General features: G+C 36.1%; 1 protein-coding gene across 2 annotated transcripts; it reads left to right on the top strand.

Moving 5' to 3' along the window:
- The first annotated feature begins 11,254 nt into the window (after positions 1–11,254).
- LOC147641124 (RHOMBOID-like protein 2) lies at positions 11,255–17,153 on the top strand. Of its 2 annotated transcripts, none has more exons than XM_086818355.1 (6): positions 11,255–12,585; positions 14,309–14,472; positions 14,644–14,807; positions 15,101–15,363; positions 15,637–15,772; positions 16,783–17,153. In XM_086818355.1, the coding sequence occupies exons 1-6, from the start codon at positions 12,353–12,355 to the stop codon at positions 16,900–16,902; spliced, it is 1,080 nt and encodes a 359-aa protein (XP_086674481.1). In that variant the 5' UTR covers positions 11,255–12,352; the 3' UTR covers positions 16,903–17,153. The 2 variants fall into 2 exon arrangements, with proteins under 2 accessions (XP_086674481.1, XP_086674490.1); XM_086818364.1 differs by having other exon boundaries at positions 12,065–12,585; positions 14,309–14,381.
- Positions 17,154–17,974: the final 821 nt, after the last annotated feature.

Raw genomic sequence — 17,974 nt, 5'->3', positions numbered from 1 at the left:
AAGAGCTTGGCATTCTCGAATTCCCTTATCCTATGCATTCTTTCACTTTCACCTCTAGTGAGCATGAAGGGTGGCAAGATTAACTAAGGAGAGGGCTCGTGATGCCTTTTTGCGATGTGAGATTTTGTATGACATCAACCACTCACGTTATTGTTATGATGGCTTACATGGCCATATGTAGATGCTAGCCACCATGGTGAAATAGGCACTGTGATCATGCCCCATGGGGGGTCACACATCCCCTCCTTCTAAGGCCACCCAGGCAAGCGTGCTTGGGCTGGGAATCTCCATCATGGGGTGATCTTCAAGGCTATGTGTTATTTAAGGCTATGTGATGTGATATAGAGAAAAGCTAAACCTTCACCATCCAAAACTAGTACAGGGTTCCCATAGAGAAGAGCGTACCATGCTCTTCAAGGCTATGTGTTGCGATCCATGGAGAACTAGCATAAGATCACCTTGTAGATGATGGTCAAAGGGAAATTTTTACCATACAAAACTAGTACAGGTTCCCATAGAGAAGAGGATACCATGCTCTTCAAGGCTTTGTGTTGTGATTCATGGATAAAAGGGCAATCACAATCCATAACGAGCATAAGATCACCTTGTAGATGATGGTCACCATGGGTGTCATGCCCCCCTCTCTACTCTATGGAGCTTCTGAGAATGGGCATGTAGTAGATAACCACAATGGGGGATCATGATATTAAGCCCTCCTCTCTACTTGATGATAATAATGATGATGCCCCTTCCATTGTTGATGATGATAGTCACCACAACCATTCAAATGATGGCCCACCAGCGTCTTACTCATGTTGATGATGGTTACCATCATCTACATGGCCATCGACATGACCATGGTCACAATGGCCATGTAGATGATGGGCACAAAGGGGGCGTTGTGATGTGTCATGGCCCCCTTCTCTCCTTTATGCAGCCTTACAAACCCATCTAGTAAAAAAGGGGATGGTCTTACTAGTGTAGGTGAGATCTTTTAGGCAAAAATATTCATATTTCTAATAAGGAGATCGTGGAGTGTCAATAGAGAAGTGCTCTATTCTTCTAAATGTTCTGTTCAATCCACTTCAATTGCTTGCCTTGCTTACTATTACGAAATGTGGAAGAGTGCTTTGTCAATGCATGATCACATGCTTCATGGTTTCTATGAGTGGGGTGGATGTAAGTGTATGGTTAACTAAGATAGACTAGAGAATTGTGGGGTATAATTTGTGTGTGTGTAAAGAAGAAAACATATTGCAAATTGAACTATAGGAGACAGTTATGCAAGTTGTTTTGCATTTAGCTATGGAGAGGGTTATGCAGGTTGTTTTGCATTTAGCTATGAAGAGAAGGAGAAAATCTATTTATGCTATAGGCTCGCCACGTGTCCTATAAAATCCTATACAAGTTTGGATATTGTTGGCCTCTTCATGCCCATTGAGGACTCCCATTGCAACTAGGAGTGTCTTTCATGCCATTAATAAAGAGATTTTACATAGTAGCCAATGACCCTTTGGCATATCTGCAGAGTCACATCACACATCAAAAGGAGAAATTGTGGTGGGTGGTATGGCTTTGTGGGAGGTTCTATGCATTATTGCAACTAGCACTTGGGGTTAAGTTTTTGCTAGTGATGTGATTTGCTTCAGGCTTCACCCACAACAACCAAATGATAATCCACATCTTCTATGAAGGATCATCATTGGTGGAGATAAACCATTCTAGATCTCCCTAATAGTTCCTGCACTAATGGATAAAGGGTAAGTAGCATTAGGATTTACTAGAAGTCTCCTCTTGTATCTCCTTTGGCCTAACAGTATATAAATCTAGATGATGGCCATGGTCCCCAAGGGGGTAACATCACTCCACCATCGGTTCTAAAATAATAGAGTGCGGGGATAATAGCCATTCATGGCCATGAACTAGGAATACTCATGACCATGTTCACATATTTTCGAGACCCTCATATCTGAAACCCTCATGACCATGAGCTAGGCATACCCATGGGTGCAAGCACCATCCTAGCCAAGCACCCTCATGGCCATCATCACTCCCCCATGGGTTCCAGTGCCCTCACAACCAAGAACCTTCACATCCAAGCACCTGAATCACATCCTTAGCAAATCAAGGAGGGATACATGACATCGTGACCTCCCCATGGCCATGATCATGTTACCAAAAAGAAAACTTATTTCATGATGGTGGTGTTCATCATCTACATGGGCATGGTCACCATCATCTAGACTATGGTGGCCATTATCTACACAGCCATGGTGACCATCATCTACATGACCATGCTGACCATCATCTACATAGCCCTGGTGACCATGATCTACATGACCATGGTGACCATCATCTACATGACCATGCTGACCATCATCTACATAGCCCTGGTGACCATGATCTACATGAGTAGACAATGGTCACCATTGTCTACATGGCCATGGTGACCATCATCATCTACACAAGCAAGGGCATCATCATTATTATCCTAGAGGTAAGAAGGGGGCTGTCTATGAGGGTGATTAGCTATGAGGGTTTGGCAAAGATGCTAGCTTGTCACTATATTATTTTAGACTGACTCAATGAAACATTTTGTCGACTCAATGATGAAACCTTTTAGAACAATTCAATGAAACATTTTGTCAGTACAAATAGAGTTTTTTTTTCTAATTCAATAAATTGTTAAAAATAAGCTAATATCTTTTTTTTATATTTATTTTTACGTTCAAAAGTTCTTTTGATAATTGTTTAGCTCTTACGAATTGGAATTGGCCATTCTTGTTTCAATAAATTTGCAGCCAATATGCCACTAAAGACAACGATGTCTCTTCTTAGAAAACAGTCTTCAAGTGAAAGAAATTGTTTTTTTTTCTAATTCAAGTGAAAGAAATTGTTGAAGATAAGCTAATATCTTTTTTTTTCAATTTTTATTTTTACTTCCAAAAGTTCTTTTGAAAATTGTTTAGCTCTTACTAATTGGCCATTCTTGTTTCAATAAATTTGCAACTAATATGGCACCAAAGACAAAGATGACTCTTCTTAGAAAACGGTCTTCATTAACACTTTCGAGGTGGTAGTAGAGATAACTCCTATTTCTTTGATTGAGGTAGCTAAACTAGAGGATTCTGAGGTTGATTTGGCACATGAAAGGTGGGGATGTAATCATGAGGTGTAGGGTGTTGGATCCCTCCACTTGCCCATGGGTTCCTTTATGTAGGTTGTTTCCATTTGCATGAGTGAGAGAAGTAGGGAGAATGTGGGTATTTATCATATCTGTATGTTCCCATTATGGGAAACATATGAAGTGAGGTCAAAATGGGATGCACGCTAGGTGCATATAGATAGGGAGTTTTAGGATGAGTTGGGTATGAGCCCTCTCTTGGGCTTTATGAAAAACAAAATGTTTTAGATTTGGGAAGGTAACCATCGTGTTTTTGACCTAGATGTCTATGTGTGATAAGTGAGTGCTATAAAGAGACTAGGTATATGCACATCAAAGTCATTTACACGTTGATTGATCCTAGGAGAGAGCCAGTGAGATATCTCTATTGGCTGATGCAATGAAAATGAATGAGTACGTAGTTCACTCAATTTTGATACCGCCCATTTCTTCTTTCCATTTAATCATTGTTGAGGTTTTTTTGTTAATATGACTTGAAAATGCTTTTATTTGGCTTTAATAAGCATGGGACAATCCTGTCATTTGAAAGACATGATGGTAAATACCTCCAACATGTGCAACACAGAGAGCTATTTGAGGGAGTTGACCCGATTAATGAGGCTAAAAATTTAGAGCTAAAGAGGAAGATTCCTACCAACACACAGTACCCTTTGATGAGGGATGATTTAGCAAAGTTGGTTTACCAGGTAGACTAATTTATTATTGCTATTTGTAAGCTTTAGGCTTTGTTACTATAGCTTGCCAAATACTTGTCCTTAGGTGAAGTACTAATTCGAGGTTTGGGATTTATTACTATAGCTTGCCAAAAATTTCTTCTTTACAATTTGGAGGTGGAGTATCAACCTGAGGTCAATGGGAGAGGGCTCAAATTCCTAAGATGACAAATGCAAATGATAAGCTGTAGAGAAAGATAAGAAGGTGATTGTAAAAGAAGAAAAGGTTGCAACATTACGTTAGATTACTTCTTTAATGAGAATTAATTAATGTGGAATGGTTGTCTTGTTATCATGCAATTCCTAAAATGACATTTCACATATTTCTTAATTGGATTTTCATTCCTCCTGCCAGTCATGAGTCTGACTCATATGGGAGGTCACCTTGTATCTTTGGTTCTTCGGTTGGTGATTACAACACCATGTGTTGGAATTTTCACTTAGGAAGATAAATATTGAACATGGAAAAGTCCATGAGGTTTTTTTGTCCTTGTGTCACATTAATAGAGTGACAATACATGCCATGGTGCTCGGGTTCATTGGTGGGTAGAGTGTGACAAACTCCATGCTATTAATAGTTAGTGTGTGCTTGGACTAATCGAAGATATATCAAATGAAATTTTTGGTCTATCTGGTTTTTTACTATTGCTTGATTTATTTTGATAAGGTGTGTTATGAGAGAGCATGGAGGTTTGCCTACATGGAGCGAGCTCACATAAGAGCACGTCAGGCATGGGAGACAAATGCCATGCTATTAGGCTTAGTTGATTGTGCGCTTGGACCAATCAAAGGTAATGAAACTGTTGGTCTATCTCATTATTTAACTATTGTGTTGCTTTTACCAAGTCATTATTATTTTTTATATTATTTTTTATATTATTATTTAGTTAATATTATGTTATGTACTATTGAAATTTTCGAGGACGTAAGGTGAATTTGCATATCTTGTAAGTCCTTCTATGTCATGGGTGGAAAGGCATGCTATGAGAAGAACATTGAAGTCTTTTATGAGATCAATTTTCATTTGGACACATCATTGTGCGTGATTGCATATAGGGGTGAGCTACAAACTTATGCTAGTTATGTGCTTGTTGAGATGTTTGTATTGGAAAGTCTTAGGTGGATTCCTTTATGATGTTCATATTGCAAAGAAGGGGATAAAGCCCATGTCTTTGAGTTCCCGAGAGCAATAAGAGGTTTGATGACATGGGATTGGACTTATGTCATCACTTCATCACCCACTACTTGCCTCATTGTAGCAGATGTGTGGGTTCTTCTTCTTTGTCGATAGTTTGATGTGTTCAGAGGGGCGTGAGCTTTGAGACTTTTATATTTTGTTTTCATTGACTTGCATGTAGTGTACTTCCATAATATGTGGAATCCATGGCTAGGAAGATGTCCTCCACCAGCCCACATTGATCACATCATGTAGGAACCACATCCCACAACAGCATGTCCATTTGTGGATTGTGAGAAGGATTGATGTGTTTTAGAAAGTGCGGGTATTTTAAAGTGAATTTACATCGAAACTATTGAGATTAGTTTTAGTGTTGGATTGGTCGTGTATTTCACCCACGAAGTGTAATGTTTTCATTTGTGTGGTTAGATTATTTTTAGCTTGAAGATATGGATAATTATACAAACCCCATATGGGAGGACACTAAAAAATAGGTTTGTATACATAGTTTTTGGGAATGTACATATGATGTGTGTGGAGGGCACTAAATATATATATATATATATACACACACACACACACACACACACACACACACACACACATACATAGACACACAAATATAATTATGCACACATATATGCATATAAACACAATTATGCATGCGTGTAAGTATGCACATGTATTTATTTATATACTAGTGCATACACATACACATATGCATACATATGCGCATGCACATGCATACAAACACATATATATACACATATACATTCATGTATGCATATGCACACAAACACATACACGCATACACACACACACACACACACACATAGAGGATGGTATGTGCACATGCATATTTATGGAATCTAAGGTATAAAGTGGGAATCTTATATGAGTTTATATGTAAAAGATATTAGCATTTTATGGAATTGTCCAAATTTGGGACAGGGTGTATACATTGACTTTGTACCTAAGGAAATGAGGACTTTCAACTATCTAATGCTTAATCAGAGTATGCAGCTATATTTCCAACTTTGCATGTGATGTTACAAAAGAACTTGAAAGGAAATTCCTTCATTAGCTAGGAGAGATTAGCCACTAAAGGTAAACAAATGCCTGTTTTTTTACTGTTTACAAGGTGCCTGAGTGGACAAAACTGGGCACGCTAATCTTGCAACCACCCATGCATAAGTTTATATGTGTGCTTGGATGTGTGTGTAAATTACATGTGTATGTGTATGTGTATGTGTATGTGTATGTGTATGTGCATGTGTATGTTTACATTTTACAACCCCATTCACAAGACAAAATGATAAACAAATATAGTTAGATCAATGTGCAATGATTTGAAGAAAACAAATATCAATAACATAATCATTTTACATATATGTAAAGGGAAATACAAAATTTTAATACCTTAGCGCAAATATGACATGAGATTTAAAAAAATTAAAATATTAAAAAAAACCTTAACCAGCGTCAGCCAAGAGAAAACGCGTAGAGGGAGTCCTGAAAAACGGTGACATTAGGCACAATAACCAAGTGGAGGCAATCGAGGAGGTGAAGGTGGGAAAAACAAAGCGATGAAAAAATGAAGGTGATGCCATGGATTAAGAGGCTGATATATACAGGCAAAGATTAGGGGCTAATCCCCCCCCCCACACACACACACACACACACATATATATATATATATATAGAGAGAGAGAGAGAGAGAGAGAGAATATATAATATATATATTTAAATATAAGATTGTAAAAAGGTATTTCTGTATACAAATAAAAGTGAAAAAAATTAAATGTATAAATATGTGCATTAATTGGGTAAAAGTTAAATGCATATATATGTGCATGCATTCTATAAATCAATGTTAAATTGTAGTTACAAGTACGTATAGGAACAAAGCCCATTAGCAGCTTGAGGTGGCCCCGAGAGAGAGAGAGAGAGAGAGAGAGAGAGAGAGAGAGAGAGAGAGAGAGAGAGAGAGAGAGAGAGAGAGAGAGCCCGGGGGATTCACAAGCCATATCTTATGGTATCATGTGAGTGTAATGGAAGGCAATTTTTGTAAGTTAGGGAGTGAGGGGGATTTATTGTAGCGCGGGGGGAGGGGGGGAGGAGATGAGGGAGCAGGGGAGAATGAAAGTAGGGGTTTCGTTTCTTATTGTAATTTACAATATGTGATTTAGTGGTGTAGTTTGAAAACTTGATTAGTTTACTACTCTTTTAAGCTAAACACACATGGAACAATTATGTAGGTCTTTGTGCTTCTAGCACTTACATCCATGCTACTTACGTAGGTGCAACTTGTTACATGTATAACATCAATATCTGCTATTTGATTTTTAAACCTTAAATAGGGGGTACTTGAATTTCATAACCAGGACTCATATGCTTAGAAAGGGGTATCGTTTATTTTTTAGATAAACTTAAATAGGGGGTCTTTATGAGTTTCATGCACTAGGTGACGTCCCCTTTCTATGGAAAGTGAATTCCCGAGAGAGAGAGAGAGAGAGAGAGAGAGAGAGAGAGAGAGAGAGAGAGAGAGAGAGAGAGAGAGAGAGAGAGAGAGAGAGAGAGAGATTGTAGAATAAGTATATGAGTATATATGAGAGAGAGAGAGAGAGAGAGAGAGAGAGAGAGAGAGAGAGAGAGAGATTGTAGAATAAGTATATGAGTATATATAAATTGTGAACATTGTGTATTGTATGTGAATATATGTGCAAGTATATAAATATAACTATTGTGTGTGTATAAATAAACAAGATTATATATAAAGTTTTATATTAAGGTGTATATATTTGTGTGTGTGAGGGTATACATGTATATGTATATGTATAAATAAATATAACAATAAATAAACAAAATAATAAGTGTGTGTGCGTGTGTGATATGAGAAATATAATAAGTGTGTGTGTGTGTGTGTGTGTGTGTGTGTGTGTGTGTGTGTGTGTGTGTGTGTGATATTTACTTAATTGTATACCATGAACATGTATAGTAAGTGTATTATTATTTGTTATGATACTTGATTCTATCACATACTACACAATAGAGAGAGAGATTGTAGAATAAGTATATGAGTATATATAAATTGTGAACATTGTGTATTGTATGTGAATATATGTGCAAGTATATAAATATAACTATTGTGTGTGTATAAATAAACAAGATTATATATAAAGTTTTATATTAAGGTATATATATTTGTGTGTGTGAGGGTATACATGTATATGTATATGTATATGTATATGTATAAATAAATAAACAAAATAACAAGTGTGTGTGCGTGTGTGATATGAGAAATATAATAAGTGTGTGTGTGTGTGTGTGTGTGTGTGTGACATGAGGAATATTTACTTAATTGTATACCATGAACATGTATAGTAAGTGTATAATTATTTGTTATGACACTTGATTCTATCACATACTACACAATATTCTTATATGTATATTTATTTGCTATGATACTTGATTCTATTTTTACATGTGCATACATGTGTGTTTATGTGTGTGTGTGTGTGTGTGCGCGCACGCACGCACGCACGTGCATGTGTGTATGCATACACATATGTGTGTGTATGCACGTGCATGGGTGCACGTGTGTGTGCATGTGTGTGCAACCACAAACTATAATGTGGGCTTGCAAAAAGTTTACTCATTTTTTTTAAAATAAAAAACTTGCAAGTCCATGCATCCACTGAAAGAAACCAAGTGAGAGGCATTTCTGAAGGATCAAGTACACGGATATACCATTAAATAGATGCTCAACTGAAAACTTAGACATTTAAGCTTGATCATGACCCATTGAAAGTGTGTGTTTTTATGTAACTCATCAAAAGAATTTACCATTTTAGAAAATTTAATCCCCTCATTAACAAATTTGCCATTTTAGAAAAATGAACCCCTCCATTAAATAATTTATGTATGACGTTATTTTTGATTGGTTTGAAACTAAAGGCCATTATAATTACCATAGTTCTTTCTTATCTCTTAAGTGATGAAAGTGCTCCATTGTATAAGCCCCTATAAAAATGAATATTTCCCTTGTGAAATTGAACCTTTTCCATGGGATATTACTATTATCAAAATGGATACCTTCGGTGTATCACTTGGGTATCTATCCTCCATAAGAAAAGTTTGCAATGATACCATACATTATTACATTTGTTATCACTTGGCCATTATAATTACCATAGTTCTTTCTCATCTCTTATGTGACTGTTGTTTTTTATTATTTTGAAATCTCCATGCTTAACTAAAGGTCATTATAATTACCATAGTTTTTTCTCATCTCTTCTACGATGAAACTCTCCAAAGTCTAAGCCCCTATAACAATGAATATTTTCCTTTGTGAAAGTGAACCTTTTTCATGGGATATTACTATTATCAAAATGGATACCTTCGATGTATCACTTGCGTATCTGTCCTCCATAAGAAATGTTTGTAGTGATACCATAAACTATTACATTTGTTTAGTGTGTCTCTCTTATAAATTGTTGCACTTTTCACCATACTTTGAATATTACAACTTAATGTTGAAAAACACTTCAAGGAAGAAATCTTATAAAACTCAAAGAGAAATTTGAAAACTTTAACCTTAAACAATTTAGATCCAAGCTTCTAAGATAAACTACTTATTACATTTTTCCTTACAATAAAAGTGAGTGAATTTTGATGGACAAGGCATTATATTGGTCGCATATTCATTCATGAGGCATTCTTTTGAATCAAAAGAAATAGAATTTGAGCTCATCAAGACTGCATATTCATTTATTGATAATCAAGATTCATAGAAAAGAGTATCATGTTATGCAAAGTGTTATACAGTTCAAAATCTATCATCAAAATCTATCAAAAATATGATTAGATTTTATCATTATAAGTGAAGCTACTTTTTAAAAAAAGGAAAATTGTTTCCAAAACTAGGTGATATCTAGGTAACATGTTAGATCTTGAACCGAAGGGTTTCATTTTTTTCATTAAAGCTATACTAAATTTTAATGACCCATCGACAAAATAGCTTTGCAAACAAGTAATCATTAAATGTGTGGGAAAAATAGTGTTGTAAAATAGCTTTGTACATAATCATGAGATGTGTGGGAAAATAGGCGCATGCCGTTAAGAGCGGGTTGGGAGAGTATAAGAACTGAGTCTAAAGCCCAATATTTCATGTGGACCCACATTTTTTAATTGTTTTCTATATAGTGTGAGGGAAAATGTTATCTTTTATTTTGTTTATGTTGGCCAAAATAATACTATTGCTAGAAACATGCATTCTAATAATTTTACAATGTACTCAACTACACACAAAATAATGTGTGTTTTATGGTTTGCTTAGGTATTTGACACCTTAGGCTTGTAGTTTTACAAGTTATGGAGATGTGTATAACCATCTTGTTTTAAAAAATAAAAGTTAGGACCACAGGTGAAATTTCAACATTTGTTTGATTAGTTACCTACTAGAAATGTTTCATGTAGACAATGGGTGACATAAAGTAAGAAGATTTTAAATTGAGAAAAGTTACACATAAAGCAATGTTGACATCACCTCACAAAAATGTGTATTCTTAAGATCTACCATGATTTTCAAAAGCATGCACCAATATACGAGAGAGAGAGAGAGAGAGAGAGAGAGAGAGAGAGAGAGAGAGAGAGAGAGAGAGAGAGAGAGAGAGAGAGAGAGAGAGAGAGAGTTGAATCATGATTGAATCCACTAAGTGATGAGAGCTTAATAGCTCAAAAGAAGAGAAGATTCTAGGTGATTATGTGGGTGATACATTATAAAGAAGTCTTGGCGGCAGGGTGGAGCAATGTAGACAAGTCTTATCAAAGAATAACTTTTTAGCAAGGTGATATAGATGCGATAAGGGATGCACTAAGTGGCTTACAGGTCGAGAAAACGATAAAACACCTTCAAGAAAGGAAAAAGAAGAGGAGGAAAAAGAAAGGAGAGAAAAAAAGTAAACATTTTGGAAAATGAATGGTTGTTCTCTTAAGTGGGACAAAAAGGTGGTATAACAAAACTTTGCACATGTCATTTGAAAGTAACAAAGTAGAACAACACCATCACCTTCTCAACACAACTTATGTGAGCATCTTCTTCCCCTAAGATAGCATCACCATCATCATCATATATTCCTCTCTTTTTCATTAAAGGCTTCGTCAAGTGTGAGCCTATGAGGTGGCTATGGATTCCCTATTCACCATGTAGACTATGAGCCTTCATTACTTTTGAGAAAATCACATGTAGCAACAAATGCTTAGCTTTTGGCTCAAGGTTTGCTTTCTTTTTTTTAAAAAAAATCTTTTCTGCTTCACCAGCAAGTCATGGTGTTATGTACATCAATTTCCAAGCTTTTCTAGAGCTTCTATGCATGGCTTTGGGCACACGGAGCGATCGAAATTATCTCTTAGTATGGCATGCCATATCAAAATTTTTTCCACAGTTTTCTTAGCATAGACACAACAACCCATCTCTTTTCGTGTGGCACGAAACCCATGTTTTCTGAATGGAATTTTCCTCGGAGGTGCTAGGGGTGGGCTAAGAGAAAATTTATGTCTCGATATGGCATGACATGTCCAATTTGTTCTCATGGATTTCTTAGCAAAGACACCAAAAAAAACAAAACCCATCTCTTATATCCCACATGACTTAATCCACTTCGGAGAGTCCTAGAGAGTGTAGAGATTTCAAAGCATAAAGCAACCTTAACAAAGCTTATAGAATATGCCTTGTGGAGAATTGTGTAACTTGGAGAGGCAAACAAGGATAGCCTCAAAGGGAAGCCTGAGGCCTTGTTCTGCAAGAAGCAAGGGATCTCTAAGCGTTTGTTGGCTTTGATTGACTCAAACACAAACAACCTCACAACATTTTAGATGCTGGCTTCTGGCACCACCAACACAAGGATGGTGGTGCTATTTGGGTCCTCCTGCTTTTTTCAACGAGAAGGCTCTAAACGCAAGAAGGGTTTTATGAGGCCCTTTGATTCTCAACAGCTTATCATGAACTCAGGCTCCCATTTTGGCTCCTGTTGCTGCAAAGACAGAAGCAAGCAACGTTTTAATACAGAGCAAATAGGGCAACAGAGAAGTGTAAATTGAAGAGACAATTAATTAGGTTTACTTTAGTGTTAGCAGCAGAGAAATTTAGTGGAATCCTTGGCGAATCCCTGCTGACAGAGTCAAAACGGCTGCATTTATGTAGATTTGAGGCTGAAGTAGAGGAGATCAGAGGTGAATCAGTGGCTGGATTGACAGTAGTGATTAGCGTTAAGCAGGATGTTGACGAAGAGATTTAGCAACCACAGGATACTGTATGTGGGGCAGGATGGGCCGAGGGGGCACTCTCTGCTGGTGCCCATCATCGTTACCATCAGTTTCTTGCTCTTCATCGTGACCATGTACGTGAACAACTGCCCGGCGCATGGCGGCGGCTGCACCCTCTCCTCCCTTGGCCGCCTCTCCTTCCAGCCCCTCTCCGACAACCCCCTCTTTGGCCCCTCCGCATCCGCGTAAGTCCTTCATTTATTTATCAAAGTTTCAAGCACGCCTTCAATTTGTGTGTGTGTGTGGGGGGTGGGTGAGGGGGGGCGGGTGTGTGTGTGTGTGTGTGTGTGTGTGTGTGTGTGTGTATGTATGTATGTGCAGACCCCCCTCCCCCTTATATATATATATATATATAGAGAGAGAGAGAGAGAGAGAGCTCTCCCCCCAAGTGATTATGAGAGAGAGAGTGTGTCCACAGACCCCACACTCACACTCATCCCCTGAGAGAGAGAGAGAGGGGGGGCAGTGTGTGTACTCTCCCCCCACTGAGAGTGTGTGTGAGAGAGAGAGTGTGTGCAACAGACCCCACACTCACACTCATCCCCTTAGAGAGAGAGAGAGAAGGGGGGGGAGAGGGAGACTCTGTGTGTGTACTCTCCCCCTACTAAGAGTGTGTGTGTTTGAGAGAGAGAGAGAGAGAGAGAGAGAGAGAATGTTCCCCTTTGCTATGGTTTCTAATAACCAGGGCATCAATACTATGCTCTTAGGGACCTTAGCCTCCATCCCCATCCCTGAGAATGGAAGAGAGAGTCACTTATTTATTACACACATAGTGTGTGCATATGTTTGTCTATGCGTGCATGTGGGCATATGCTTTACAATTCTTTTGAAAAGATATGCACCTATTCTTCAAAACTAACTCTCTCCAATATCCTGTGAAACTTATCCTTTTTAAGTCTCTATGTATTCATCTTCAAAACTAACTCTCTCCAATATCCTGTGAAACTTATCCTTTTTTAGTCTCTATTTATTCATCTTCAAAACTAACTCTCTCCAATATCTTGTGAAACTTATCCTTTTTTAGTCTCTATTTATTCATCTTCTCTATACTTAAGGTGGATAACCTTCCATATACTTAAGTTGGATAACTTATCCTTTTTTAATATCTATTTATTCAGCTTCTGTATAAGGTGGATAACCTTCCATATGGTCTTACAATATTTATAGGCTCGTTTGATTGAGAGCTTTCTTTTAAACAACCATTGGGGTACTTAAAGCTTAAAATATCTCCAAAATTTAATAGCTTGTAACATTGTTGCCTTTCGACTTAGCTCTCACCCACTTACGGAGTGAGTCTGGGTAATGGAATGGGAGATCAGAGTCCTAGAGGACATACATACTTTATGCTCTTGGTATGTGAGATACAGAGCAACATGCTCTCCCAGAATGCTCATAGTGAGATAGAGCACCATGCTACTATATCAAAAATGCTCAACTTGTGTCATGATCAACACATGTTTTTTCACTTAACACACCATTCACACTTTCCTCACACACAAGGAAAAGAGCTCTCTCCACCTTTATTATTGAGGTACTCCACTATCAAGAGACACTTACTCTCTATCCCTAGTCTCATTTGTCCACCACGAGCCATATGCTCTAGTCTTTGTATTTTCACGTCATGCCTTTGTTCAAGTCTTAAAAGGCCATATCTGGCCTCTATATTCATAATATGATCTCTCTCTCTCTCTCTCTCTCTCTCTCTCTCTCTCTCTCTCTCTCTCTCTCTCTATCCAACAAAGTAGGGCCCTTCTTATAGAGAAATTAGTATCTTGTTTATACAAGGTTTACATGCATTTTATTCTAAGAGAAGCACTTGAAACTATAGTTTGCAAAGCTTTTATGCTTTTTTAAAAAATTGCCTCATACATGGCAACTTATGCAAATATTGTTTATTAATCGCCTTAGGTTATCTCAAATGGGAGGGATCTCATCGGACAAGGTGGCTCGTGATCATCAACTATGGCGTCCTTTCAGTTGTGTATGGTTGCATGCTGGTGTCATTCATTTGATTGTTGATCTACTGAGCCTCCTATTTCTTGGCATTAGATTAGAGCAAGAATATGGTTGTTGTAAGTGGTTAATTCTCAATGAGCTTTCTTTTAACACCAAAATTATAACTAAAGATTGAAATATTACAAAGTGAAATGATCTTTGCATACATCTTAGCATGAAATTTTATGTTAATTTAAAATAAATAGTATGTGGCCCTCTCTCTTGACAAAATATTGACTATCACACAGGGAGAGTGGGTTGCATCTACTTCTTATCAGGCATTGGCGGCAGCTTGTTATCATCTTTGTTTATCGAAAATCGAGTCTCGGTGGGTTCTTCTGGTGCATTATTCGGCTTGATAGGAGCTATTATTTCAGACGTTGTCCCCAATTGGTCAAAGCATGAAGGAAAGGTCTCTCTTTTTCACCAAAATCACATTTTTAAGGATCCAAAAGCACAATCAAACCAACAATTTCAAAGTTTAGCTTTGTAAGACTTACTCTTGAATGCACCCTCTTATATCAAGGTCACTTTAGTAGAAGTGGTGCTACTTTAATGAGCTTAGTTATTTCATTTGAATATGCCCACTTATTTTGCTCCCTCAAGATATAAATAAGTGCCTCTATAAAGTGGTGTGAATAGTGTGCTTATAATTAATAAACCTTCAGTTTTTACTAACATGTTACCTTTTGTGGATTTTTTCAGTGTCCTACCTTCATAACACTTTCAATCATAGCTATACTACTTTTTATCATTGGACTCTTTCCCCATATCGACAATTTTTCACATATTGGAGGCTTCCTTTTTGGGCTCTTATTGGGTTATGCGTTCTTTGCACGAGCCCACTTTGATTGGTCACAATATCAAATCACTCCAATCAACCGCATTACTGATTTTAATGCTGACACAAGATACAAAATGTGCAAAATGTTTTTTTGGGTAGTGGTTGTGCTCATACTAGCAATATTGTAAGTTTATTCTTTGTTCAAAATTATTTCTTTTTATGCATTTGTTTTGTTAGTTTTTTATTTTTATAGGTATTCTTTAATAAACTTAATGTAGAATCTTTCTAGGACTAACTCATTGTTTGGATTTTTTTTGATGAAATTCAATGTGTTACCATTTTGAGATTATAACTACTACCATCGTTGTAGCTTCATGAATCTTTGTTATTTCTCAAATCTTCATGCAACAAAAGGGAGCTTCAAAATTCTTATTTTGGTTTATTGTGCCCATCTCAGATACCTTGTTCTCATGGTTTTGGCATTTAGAGGAGTAGATGCCAATGAGCATTGTTCTTGGTGTCGTAATTTCAGTTGTGTTCCAAGTTCACATTGGAAATGTGGTGGTGGAACCAACAATCCATCCATTTGCAAGGTAATAAGTTATCTTTTAAGCTTATGTTCTAAGGATTTTTTATGTATGTTATCTCTAAAATTTTATGATAATTAATCCTTTTTTTCACATTCATGAAAGATAACAATGATATATCTTATATAAATGTTGTAGCACCAATGCTTCTTTTTCCCTTCCTTTAGCACTTTATCTTGCTTTATAACCCCTTAGTTCTGAAATGGATTTGAAATGTTATCTCGTGCATTCACATTTAAAAGTTTTTAAAATTTAATCTTTCAAATCTTCAAAATTATCCTCCATGTACTCTATTTATGTGGTTTCCTTTTTTTACAAAATCTCAAAGTATTAATGTTGCACCAAAACTACTAACATTGAATCATCTAATAATAGTCCTATTCTTTTCTTTAAAAAACCATTTTTATAGCTTTTAGACACTTTTGTAGCAAAATTTATTTCTCTTTAAATTCAAGGTTTCCAAAAATATACTTAAAACTTTCAACACATGTTATCAATTGAAAAAAAACTTCTTTCGAAGAAGTTTGAAAATCTTATTTTTCATGTTTATTTTTATCTTAATTTCTTAAGGTCTATTTTTATAATAATTTTTTAAAGGCCTATTATTATTTTTGTTAATTCTCCTTTGAAAACACCTTAAGTAATTTTCCTACTAATACAAACCATTGGTGTGACATTCTATCAACTAAAGATCTACGTTTTTACATTAAAATCAAGGCCGTTACAATATTTAGTCACTTTTGGTATTTTTGTATTTTTTTTTAAAACCTACATGAATTTCTTTCAAAACTCCTATCATGTGTAGATAAGCACACTCAAGAAGTTTCATTATTATTTGATTTTATTTACCTCTTTATTTATTAAAATAAGTAGATCAATTTTCAGACATTTTATAGCTGAAGCCACTTACATGACTAGTGTTAAGACTCTAGTGTGCATGCGTTTTTTCCATTTGGTTTCCTTACAATTGTTATTTTTATTTTCTTATTTTACTCTCTTATTTTTTTGTATGGCAGTATGTGATCACCGGAAGTACTTTGATGTTGACATGTGAGGCCAACCAAAGAAATCAGATATATTCCGGCATCTACTCACTCTCAAGCATAAAACAACTATGCACAGAATTGTGTAGCTAAGCTCTTTATTTCTTAAAAAGAGTTTCAAGACATAGAGGGCTATCTTTTCTAGATCAAATTTGATGTCATATATTAGAGAAACGTTTAAATTAACATAGCCATTGATCATGTTTGAAAGATGGAAAGCATGATTGGGAAATGGATTCATAGTAACTTAGGGTACAATGACAATGGGGAGACTGGTTATTAGGGAGATGGAAATCCAGTGTTGGACATGTTGATTTTTAATATAGTTTTGTTGTTTTTCAAAAGGCTTATGACACATGAATTGATGTGAATGGGTTGATGCATAAGTGTATATGTTTTTACTCTTTTAGCTAAATATGATTATTGGCAAAGTACAGCACCTGAGCTAGGAATGTAGAAATTGAATTTTATGAGTCAATAATTTATAAATAACACAACTTGACACTAGATTATAAAAAAAACCCCAAAAATGTACCATCTAGATAAAGCGTTAAGTGTTTGGTTTCTTTACACTTCTAGCTCCCCATATCCACTATATCGACACCAATTCATAATTCCCACTATGATAAAGAGAGTAGATGTCATTTCTTTGATATTTACCATTATAATAAAGAAAGTAGATGTCTTTTTTTTCATATAGGTATTTTTAATGCCCATGGTAATCATTTTCATAGTTGTACTATAACTTTGTAAGTTAAGGTAAGGTGGTTACTAACATTATGTCCACAAGCCCACGTTCCTTTTCCAACCCATCAATAGATAAATACAAATGTTTGAAACAATTTTAAGCTAATAGTGAGAGATGGTCTTGAGGTTGGAAAGGTCTTTAGTCCTTAGCAAATTTGCAACAACCTTGAGTTTCCCCAATTTTGTGAATTTTTATGCAGTACTTATTTTTAAAATAATTTTTAAAAAATTTTGCTATCTAAATTTCAATATATGATATTTGTCAAGGCTCTCAATTGCAAACTCATAAGGTGACAATATATAAGATTTTCTACCATACTAGACCGTGGATTACAAATTAACCTTCTCTTTGTTAAACTATTATGATACAAGAGAGATTTCTCTATTATGATACAAGAGAGATTTCTTCTTAAAGGAT

This window comes from Cibotium barometz, chromosome 2 (assembly GCF_041138505.1).
Source record: "Cibotium barometz isolate CiBa-2024 chromosome 2, ASM4113850v1, whole genome shotgun sequence".
NCBI lineage: Eukaryota > Viridiplantae > Streptophyta > Polypodiopsida > Cyatheales > Cibotiaceae > Cibotium > Cibotium barometz.
The sequence above is the reverse complement of the archived record's forward strand: the minus strand, read 5'-3'. Positions and strand labels throughout refer to the sequence as shown.

Excerpts from the sequence above, each read along its gene's own strand:
- LOC147641124 (XM_086818355.1), top strand. The coding sequence starts at position 12,353 with ATGTTGACGAAGAGATTTAGCAACCACAGGATACTGTATGTGGGGCAG. Across the intron at positions 14,808-15,100 it reads GGTCAAAGCATGAAGGAAAG|TGTCCTACCTTCATAACACT; the intron begins GTCTCTCTTTTT and ends GGATTTTTTCAG. Across the intron at positions 15,364-15,636 it reads GTGCTCATACTAGCAATATT|ATACCTTGTTCTCATGGTTT; the intron begins GTAAGTTTATTC and ends TGCCCATCTCAG.